The following is a 10,571-nucleotide window of genomic DNA, read 5'->3' on the forward strand; positions in this document are numbered from 1 at the left end:
CTGTATTTCTGTGCTTCCTGCAGGCTGTAAAGAGGAGGAGTTTACTTGGACCAACTATCTGAGAATGACTAAAGCACAAGTGGCTCCCAAAGAACTTTTTGCCAGTCCCGGAAGGGTAACCATCTCTGTGCAGTATAATATATGCTGGCTGTTTTAACCACACACACACATATTGGATGAGGTGACTGATTCAGTGCAAGGAAAATTCCCAACTTCAGCTATTATAATGAAAAGCTTATTTTAAGAAATGTGCACCTTAGATCATGATCGTGCAGCACTGAAGACAAACTGAACTGTTTTGTTTAATAAGGTCCTGGATAATTTTTATGTAAATACCAAATGCATGGAGATCATAATCTAAAAATCTTGACAAGTGGCTCAACAGCACACCAAAGAAGGTAACGCTTCCCCTGGTTTTCCAGATCGATGTGAAGTGTGGTTTCGAGATAGGAATGAAGCTGGAGGCCGTCGATCGTATGAACCCCTCCCTGATCTGTGTAGCAACCATCACCGATGTGGTGGATGACCGCTTCCTGGTTCATTTTGACAACTGGGATGACACATATGACTACTGGTGAGTCGTAGCATCTATCTGAATGCTTTTGGGAAATGATTTAAAGGATTTCTAAAATGATACTGTGATTGGGCTTTTGATATGTTCATATAAATCTGAAGCAGTATCGGTGAGAATACAGCTATTTAGATATTTCGTGCTGTCATAGAAAAGGGTAATTATAATATCTCTATTCTGCTGGTGTAGCTGGAGGTTTGAGTTTAATCAAGAGGGGAGCAGTTGGCATTGTTAAGGCAGATTAATGATGGCTGCTAGAGTTTGCAAAAAGTTCTGAATCCCGTGGAACGAAATTCATACCTTTATTAGGACTGTACAGCTGTTTGATGCTGTGTCATAGGTGATATGTGACCATTTCAGATTATAAAATTACGTTTGTGAAATGTTCATTTCAGAACATTTTAGAGTGGCAACCTTGCTCAGAAGTAAAGGTTCGTCTGTCTGCAAAAAAAATCCAAAACCCTTGGACTTTTCTCAGTGTGAACATCTAATATGTTTTCCATGTATCCGATTTCTTTTTCAGTACATATCGCAGCAATTCAGACTACAGCAGCCGAGCTGCATAAGCACGGTGTATTGATTAGCATAAAGATAATGCCTCCATTAAACAAAGCGTAACAAGCTGGACTTTTATCTGGCTCACTCGTTTCAGCGCATGTGCCAGTTTTCTCCCAGCACACAGCAGATGCGTGCTGCTTTCTCGTTTTTTCACCTCTCTCTTTTCTCGCTCCTGTGTTTCAGTAAAAGTAACTGTTGTTCAATATTCAACACAGTCAGCTCAGATTGTTTACAGAGCAATGCAGAAAAAAAGTGTCGTGCAAACACTGACATTGCTGTAACACAATCTTCACAGAGATTCAGAGCAGTACAACAAATCCACCTTTACATCAATGTCACTATGGATACAATACTACTAAACAAGTGTCTTTAGATCACTTCAACAGAGAGAAACACAAATCTTTCAGGATTTAAAAGTTTCACTTTCTTCAACAGCTAGATGCTGATTTATTTCCTGCAGCATAATCTCTCATCAGTTCAGTCTTAATTTTCCTGTAAGTTCACAGAAATTTCTATTGAACCTAAATTGTGCATATTGTTGTGTGTCACAACATGCAGGTGTGATTCCAGCAGTCCGTACATTCATCCTATTGGTTGGTGCCAAGAAAGGAACCTCCCTCTAACACCACCCCAAGGTGAGGAATGTGATCCCTGTTAATCAGTAGTTTATCCGTGCTCATTGTCATATCATGGGTTCATCATGAGTTCTGCTCAGTTACTTTTTTGTACACTTGCCCTCTTTTTTTTTCTTTCATTACCGTTAAACTGAGGATGAACATGTGACAGTTAAAAGTTAGTACCTGACATATGTATCTATGCTTAAAACTTACAAAAGCTGTTTTTTAATAAGTGATATATAAAGTCAGGCAAAACCGTGTAAGGTTTTATGGCTGTTTACGTTGGTGAAAGTTTTTTCCTGCACCAGATTATCCAGACCAGGGCCGGTTCTCCTGGTCTCGATACTTGGAGGAGACAGGATCCAAAGCAGTGGCTGCTGATGCCTTTAAAGTGGTGAGAATGCAGATAAAAAGTAAAGAAGAGCTAGCATTACGAACAGTAAAGTCACAGATTAATGGAAAATATGTCTAGTTTGTTTTGTTGTCAACGTGAATGTGAAATCCCATCATCCTCTGCTCCAGCGGTCACCTCACAGCTTTCAGCCTCAGATGAAACTGGAGGCCGTGGACAAAAGAAGTCCCGGTCTCATAAGAGTGGCTACAGTTGAGGAGGTGGACACGCATCGCATTAAGGTACAACTTTGTATAGTTCTTTAATGTTGTGGAATGATTACTTGAACCCATTTTCTTGAAGAAAATTAATTGATTGATCGATTCCTAAAGATTAAAAGATCCCAAGAATCAGTCAAAGAGCTGGAAGCAACACAATTAAACATAATCCCAGTATCAGCTTTATAAAAAAAGGAGTCAAGACTGGTTTGATGACAATAAAAGAAATCAAGTTTCATCAATCATCAGAGTAAATTAGATATAGATTCCTGCTCCAGTACTTTTTCCTTATGCTCAGCAGCTGTGCTTCAATAAATAAAACAATAAACAAGTCTGGAGATCAAATATCATCTTGGTGGACCACTTTTCAACCTCTCTGAGCTCCGCTTTCAAAGACCGACCATCCTGACAATCAAGCATATGATCCCTTCGGTCTGACCATCAGCATCCAGATAAACCAAGGTGCTGCTCGCGCAACCTGCAATCTAACTGATGCAGTGAATCAAACCTGGAAAACAAGCAGAAGGTGCCAGTCTCATGGGTTAAACCATCTTGCCTCGTCAGGAACAGTTTGAACAAGGATTTTGCAGAGGTGAAGAAGACAAACAGAGATAAAAGACTAGATCAATAAAGTGGATTGTGTGTGTGTGTAGATGATCGGATCAGTCATCAGAAATAACAGCACAACGACTAAGAGAAGTAAACAGAAGAAACAATAAAGTATGTTTAATGTGTGCCTGTCAGTTTGGATAGGTCTGCAGGAATAAGATCTTCCATGTCCAATTACTGTGTCATACGTCTTTGCAGTTGACTGTTGATTTCTGTACATTTTGAGCTCAAGTACATGTGGAGTATTTATATCTATTACAGCCCGCTCTCTTCTTCTTGTTCAGATCCATTATGATGGCTGGAGTCACGTCTATGATGAGTGGGTAGACTCAGATCACCCAGACATCCATCCAGCAGGCTGGTGCGAGGCCACCGGTCACCCGCTTAAAATCCCTCCACGGGACACTAAAACACAGCAACCGCATGGTAGCAACCAGCCTCATGTGACTCCTTTTTCTTCACTTAAAACTGGAGGTCAAAAATTCTAAGCCTATTGCTATCTTCTATAGACTGTATATAAAAGATAGAAGTGGCCACAGTGACATCAGTATTGTGTTACGGACTGTTCTGAAACTTTATTTTAATATTTTGTTGAACTTTGAAGGCAGTGCTGCTACGATATTGGCTAATGCTAGCACTGACAAGCTAGCTTACATAGCAAGTGTAATTCACTGTGATATTTAATGGCATGCTAACTTTACCTAACAATAAGAAAACTGGATTAACAGAAACTGTTCTTAGGTAATGATTTAATCTACATTGTCAGGCATATCCATAACTTTAAGATTTAATACAAGTTAAATGGGTGACTTTATAGACCAAATGGTTTTTTTCTGTTGTAAAGCCAGTCTCATGTGGACATTAGTGGATCTTTTTAAAGTCTCACGGTTTGCCACTTGTTATTTACATGATTTCTTTAAGGCATAATCAATGACGTGATTGTGAATGTCAGCCTATGAGTGTATGTGAATGTTCTCCTCTGTGTTTGTATATATGTAGGTGTGAGGGAGCCTCCTGCTACAGGCCAGTCCACCTACACCTCCTCTGTTCCCTGTAAACCCATCAGTCAGCCCAGAACCAACAAATACAGCTTCCACAACAGGTAAATCCTGAACTCAGCTCTGTCATTCTGTCATTAAATGCATGATTTTTCCAAAAACTTGGGATGATGTGTAAAACCTAAATGAAAACAGAATAAAAAAAGTCAAATATTTGAACTGAGAAAGTGGATCATCATTTTGAATTTGACATTATCAGTCAATGATCTAAAAAAAGTTGGGACGGGGCCATGTTTTTGTTGAGTCCCAACTTTTTTTTTTTTTAAATTAGAATTTTTTTAGATGCTAAAATGCACAGAAAGCATATCTCCATTTTTGTCTTTGAAACAGGAAGTGTCCAACTCCAGGGTGTGACGGCTCAGGCCATGTCACCGGTCGTTTCACCGCCCATCACTGCATATCCGGCTGCCCGTTGGCTGAGCGTAACCAGGGTAGGCTGAAGGCTGACCTATCAGACTCAGAGTGCAAGAGAAACCTCTTCTTTGGTCAGAGGACTAAGAAGACTCATTACCGTGGCAGGTAAAGTGGTGTCCATGTATTTGTGTGCATGTTTGTTTTTTCTCGCATTCATTTTCTGTATTTTCAGGATTGGTCGTCCTCCCAAATACAGAAAGAATCAACAGAGGGACTACCAGAGTAAGTTGCACTGTTTGTTTTTTTGTTTTCGCAGCACCTCACCTCAAAACAAGAAATACTAATAATCTAATCAGAAGATTTGCATGTTAATTGTTTGATATGCTGCATTTGTTACTGTGAAAAGGCCGGCAGACCTTTTGTAACTCACCGGTGAAGTTTTTAGAGCTTCCACTGAGCCTTGCAATCTAATAGAAATGAATTAACCGTTGCTTTTTCTGCTATGATACCCAAAATTAAATGGTTGTCAACGTATTTATCTTATATAATTACTTAATGCTTTTAAGATAATTTTACAATCACGTTGTCTTTATAAGATTCTAGATACAGTATTTAGACAGGCAACAGTTGCAACAAACATCCAGTCAGCTCATGTATCTCGTATTCCCCTCAAATTTCCATGTTTGTACAATCACGTGTTTCATCATGTGTATGTATGTTTCTGTGCACAGACATGTCCTCACAGGGAGTGTATCCATCACTGTTCATGTCAGCTTTGAGCAACCAATCAGACCGCACTCTGTCTTTGTGCTGGGAACAGCACTGCAAGCTGCTGCCCGGCGTTCAGGGCATTCACGCCAGCCAGGTGGCTGCATGGAGCGTCGAGGAGGTGGGAAAATGTCGTTCGCCTCTATAATTATTTACATTCTTTCTCTGACTTATACGATTACCTGAAATCCGCTGCATCTGTGCCGCAGGTCTTCAGATTTGTCCAGAATTTAATTGGCTGTGAAGAACAGGCTCGTCTCTTCAAAGAAGAGGTGAGACCAGAGGTGGATTAATAACTGAAGGATGAATAAAGATTTGCAGTCTTTACTGGTGACGTGTAAACATGTCATTCATTACTGATGCTGTTTAGACTGTCTTGCACTCTTACATGTTTGCAGCTGTATAATATTTCTGAGTGGATTTCACTGCTAGGGGCTACTATAATTTGATATTTGACCAGATGGAACAAACTCTTCTCCACTTACTATCTCCACATTTGTGTCTCTCTAGATGATCGACGGGGAGGCTTTCCTGCTGCTGACCCAGACCGACATTGTGAAGATCATGAGCATTAAGCTAGGCCCCGCCCTCAAGATCTCCAACGCCATCCTCATGTTCAAGAGCACAGACGAGGGACTGAAGTGAATCCCGCCCTCACTCAGCGGCAGCGCTGTGCCGCCAATCATCATGTGCCAAATTCATTCTGTTGCAGGGAAAAAGACCCTGACCCCTTTTTCCATGTGTTCGGTGTCCTGTACCCATCAGAGAGAGGGAGGAGGGAGGGGGGTGGGTGGGGTGGGGGGGGGGGGTGAGGTCCAATCAGGGTAAAGAGAAACAGAGCTGAGATTAGAAGATTCAGGTTGATTAGAAAATATGAATACTTTTGGAGAGTAATGGAGGACTGTCATGGATATGAGGATGGAGCACATGTAGGAAAACAGAAACTGATGGGTTTGGTTCACCCAAAACCCCTCAAAAAATATCCCTTAGCCACAGTACGTCTGTGTGTGCTGTGCTAAATCTCAACATTTCAACCCACATACTTTATACTGAATTTGAATTATAAGCCAGCGGGAACGGCTGGAAACCCCACAGTTGCATTTCTCTGCCTACCAAAGCGCACTTTACATCCATGTCTCTCTGCGGGTAACTTTTTTACTATTTGAACATAAAAATGTTATAATTTTATAAATAACATATCCTTTTAAGCTATTGTGAGAAATGATATCACAGTGTGAATTAAGCCAAAAGCTCTCAGCGACTTTTAAACACCGACTACCAAATTCTAATCAGTTCGTGCTTGAACTTCCAAATTTAAAGACAATCCCCGAAAACCTTCAAAAGGTATCATGTCCTTGATTAAGATGAACAAAGTTGTCCATCTTAAGGTATACAAACTTATGGACACATGGATGGGCAGAGAACTGCAGACACCCGCTGCTCTCAGTGGTGTGAAGGGGAAAAAATAGGTGATGTCATGTAACAGATGTTTGTTAAACAGACATACTGTTTTATTTGTTTTCCTGTACAAGGAAGATTAACATCCAGTTCCTGCCTACACCAATGCAGCTGATATAAGTACTGATACTGTACGTTTACTTCCTAAGTTAGAATAGTTCCTATTGATGTACAAGGATAGTTGAAACCTCCAAAGAGGTCAACTTACCTTAAGATGAAGTTCACACGTGGCCAGATGTGATGAGAACTCTTACCTGGATTGTGACAAAACCCATCAGTTTGCAATGTCTGACGAGTAAAAGTGAAAGGAACATGTATCAAGGTTGAAAAGAAATCATCCTGAAATACTGTATCAACTAATGGAAATGAAGGAAAATAAAAAAAAAAAGGTTGGGTAAAAGACAAGAAAGGGTTCCACATTAAAAAAAAAGTAAGTAAAAGGATTTTGATGCAGTAAGTGAGGCTGGTCTGTGAGGCTCTTATAGGCTTCATGTTTTGTGCAATAAAGAAGCTGATACAGAAGTGCTGTATTCAGCAACAGTTAATATTACAGTTCCTTATATATTAGACAAATTGTTGCACTGTAATGTTAAAAAAAAGGAAATCAAATGAGCTGCTTTGTTCAGACTGTTTAGATTTGTGATTGAGTCGCAGAGGAAGCCTTTGCTCATTTCACTGATTATTCCTGAGTATTAGTTCTTTATGTTCACTGCCTCAAAATTCTGCGCGCTGCACCGAAAATGTGAGCGCTCGAGTGAAGGACGAAATGTAACTTTTAAAACGTCGACCCTCAGCTCTCGAATCCGAGGCAGAGAAAACAAACGACAGTGTTTGAATTTTTATCTCTATATGCAAAACGTCTGAAATTATTTTTTAGCTGTTATAAATAGATGAAACGGACTCTTTGCATTGGGATTTTAGCACAACTGTGAAATTCAAATGGATTTTACACATGGATATTCCCACACTCGGTCACTAGAGAGTGCAAAAAATCCACCTTTTGCACTATAAACACGTATTTGGTATCTAGCCAATGGAGCGCTCTTGCAGTTTACATGTGAAGGAAGCGCCGGGCGAACTGTGTTCTCAGAAATGTTTACATTTGATGTCAGGGTTTGTTTAAAACACTGTATGGAGTTGATATTGTGAGACGAAAGCTGAATGTTTTAAGGGCTCCTGGAATCTTAAATATCACTTCTTTGTATGTCTCTCTGGTGGGATTTGTGTGCGTGTGTGTGCGTGTCAAGATAATCTTGGGTCACAAATGTCATTTAAACCATATGAATTAATAAACATCCACACCTGTCTTGTCTGATTAATGTCTCTGTCTCTTGCCTCCTGCTACAGATGATAAATCCTGCATTTCCTGTGTGTGTGCAGGTATTCTGTGTGCACAGTACTGACTATAAACTGACTATGCCTACAGGCACATCCCCCTGTTGATCGTATTGTTGTCAGCACTTGGCCATGGTGGCGATAACTCCCTCCACGCCCTTTCTGCTTTCACTACTTATCTTCTTGTTCCACTGCAGAGGCCAGAAAGCAGGCGCTGCTGATAACCTGCAGCAGCAAGACAACAAACAAAGCACTCAGTTGACTGCTGGGTAACAAATGTTTCATACAGGAAGGAGCAGCAGTTGACCAGGTCTTATTTTTTTCTTAATAATATCAGAAGATGGCGCTAAGCAAAGTCAGGACTTTTGGTTTTAACATTAACCCATGTTTTCTGTACGAGCAGCAGAGTTAAACAAAAGAAAAGTCCCATTACACTGAAACTAGTGTTGAGCTGTGTTAAACGTTCAGCTCTGTGCGCATTTTAATATTGAAAGCTTGTTGCAGTTCAGTATTCAGAAGCATGATATGGAAACCTGAACCCACAGTACAGTAAAAAAAATAAAAAATGATATGATAAATCAGGAGTGTCAAACATAAGGCCCGGGTGTTCAAATCAGCCCGGCAAACACTCCAATGTCTCCCACTGGACAGCTTTAGAAAATTTGAAGGATATATTTTGAGTATATTTCAAACTTTTTACTGTATTTTAAGTCAGCTTTTCTGATTAATACAGACTTCACCCACCATCCATACCACACAAAAGTACAAGTACATTTTCTGGTAATTAATGAAAACTTTATAATCTAAATATTTAATTACAGGGCAGTCAGAGCGATGAACTTTACACATGTATCATTTAATCGCTCTGGCCCAGCCCACAATGTCGAATGAGTTTGAAACCACTATCATAAAACCTTAAAAGAAAATGACTTGGATATTTATAAAGCCCGGGGAGTTCAATGAATACTTCATAAATACTTTTTTAGTTTAGTTTGTCATGTAACATCTTTATATAACATAGTGTTTTGGGGGGAAGATGACACACTTTTATTCAAATGTTCTTTCACGTGTGTTAAAACACATCTAAACTGACAAACCTTGCTGGGAGTAGAGTCTACTGACTTATTCTGCAGTCTGTCGAAGTTTCATTGTTTTTAGTTGTTCTCAAACTGTGGGACTGTGTGACTATGCCCCACTAACCGGGCATAGAGCCACTCGACAACCTCAAAAAATGAGGTAACGGCCAAAGTGTTACCAGTCTATGAACTATATGGGGCTGTTTCAGAAGCTAGATTATCTTAATGGGTCACAGGTCACATATGAGTGCAATAAATTTAAATGGGGCCATGATTATCAGTGTACAGCATCCCCGCTTCTTTTAACAACAGTTTTCCTCTTTGCCTCAGATCTTTGGCCCAGTGTTTCCATGCCTTCTTCTTTGCATCACAGAGCTATTACCTGCATTTGTGGGTGTCTGAGGAACCAAAGATCTTTTCTCATCATCTACAGTATATAATAACATCAAAACATGGAAAAATCTCTGTGTGGAAGGGACAAACCAGAAAATCAATATTTGATGATGATGTTGATGATGAGATATTCAAAGCCTTTGCAATTTTATGCTGAGGACCATTATTCTGAAATTGTTCCACCATTTCAAATTGAGTCACCCCTGCCCTGTCCCAACCTGTTTGGAACTGGCATTTTTTTTAGTATATTTTCAAAACGTTCAAAAGAGATGATGAACATAAGAAAAATCTGTGTAGTTTTAACATTATGTGTCAGTTTGACCACATTCACTGACTTTACTATGGCTACATATAAATAAAAAAGTTAATAGCAAAGCTTTAAAAGTCCTTGTAAGGACAAAACTATAGCACTTTCATTGTTAGAAACCAAGAGACTTGACTGTCTATATATTTAACTTTTTTAATATATTTAACTTGGATTTGCAGTTAACTGATGAGTTTTTATAACTGATTCCCATGGACTGAATTTGAGCTTCTGTCGGCTGATTGACAAGAAGCGATTCCTCATGTTTCAAAGTGGGTTTTTTTTAAATAAGGAATATATTTACTCATACAGTAAACAGACTGTAGTCAACAGCATTTATGAAGGTGTTATAAAATACACAACTGACATATCTGGCAAGTGTCTTTATGACTCTGCGTCATGGCACTTTCATAATAATCATTACAGCAATTTTTGCCCACTTAAGATATCTTTATGGAACTGTGATGTTGTATTTGTTGCACTTTCTGCTGCCCTCTTGGCCACATCTCTCTTGAAAAATACATTTTTTAATGCTGCTGATACACTAAGGATATATAAAAGTCACCTGAGCAAAAATGGATTGCAACGTGTACCTTGTGACATCGATGTTCTTTCAGGCTCAAAATGACTTGATATCATTCGTGAGAGATATGTTTGACAGATTATAGCCCAGCAAGCCATGTACAAGAGTTGTGTTGCGCTAAAAATATCTACCCCTAATTAAACGAAATGATTTTATTGGCCTACAATCTGTGATAGATGCTTACAAAACAAATGAGTTTTAAAACACAGTTTATTTAACAGTGCGTGCGCAGAAATTACACATGAGAAAACAAACAAACAAAAACCCACACAGAAAAA

General features: G+C 39.4%; 1 protein-coding gene across 5 annotated transcripts in view; it reads left to right on the plus strand.

Annotated features, from left to right (window-relative positions):
* l3mbtl1 (L3MBTL histone methyl-lysine binding protein 1) overlaps positions 1-5,918 on the plus strand; it is a 15,404-nt gene extending 9,486 nt beyond the window's left edge. For 2 of the 5 annotated variants that reach the window (XM_085444801.1, XM_085444803.1), the window contains exons 11-22: positions 24-115; positions 423-574; positions 1,688-1,764; positions 2,055-2,140; positions 2,269-2,379; positions 3,249-3,438; positions 3,964-4,066; positions 4,353-4,541; positions 4,609-4,658; positions 5,108-5,265; positions 5,354-5,416; positions 5,655-5,918. In XM_085444801.1, coding sequence (XP_085300927.1) covers positions 24-115; positions 423-574; positions 1,688-1,764; positions 2,055-2,140; positions 2,269-2,379; positions 3,249-3,438; positions 3,964-4,066; positions 4,353-4,541; positions 4,609-4,658; positions 5,108-5,265; positions 5,354-5,416; positions 5,655-5,789 — 1,406 coding nt within the window. In that variant the 3' untranslated portion in view covers positions 5,790-5,918. The remainder of the gene's footprint in view (positions 1-23; positions 116-422; positions 575-1,687; positions 1,765-2,054; positions 2,141-2,268; positions 2,380-3,248; positions 3,439-3,963; positions 4,067-4,352; positions 4,542-4,608; positions 4,659-5,107; positions 5,266-5,353; positions 5,417-5,654) is intronic. The other 3 variants (XM_085444806.1, XM_085444802.1, XM_085444805.1) reach the window with 2 other exon arrangements.
* Positions 5,919-10,571: the final 4,653 nt, after the last annotated feature.

This window comes from Copadichromis virginalis, linkage group LG20, assembly GCF_057382275.1.
Source record: "Copadichromis virginalis isolate Kocher_CV1m ecotype Utaka linkage group LG20, C_Virginalis_male_GT1.1, whole genome shotgun sequence".
In the NCBI taxonomy this organism is placed as follows: Eukaryota; Metazoa; Chordata; class Actinopteri; order Cichliformes; family Cichlidae; genus Copadichromis; species Copadichromis virginalis.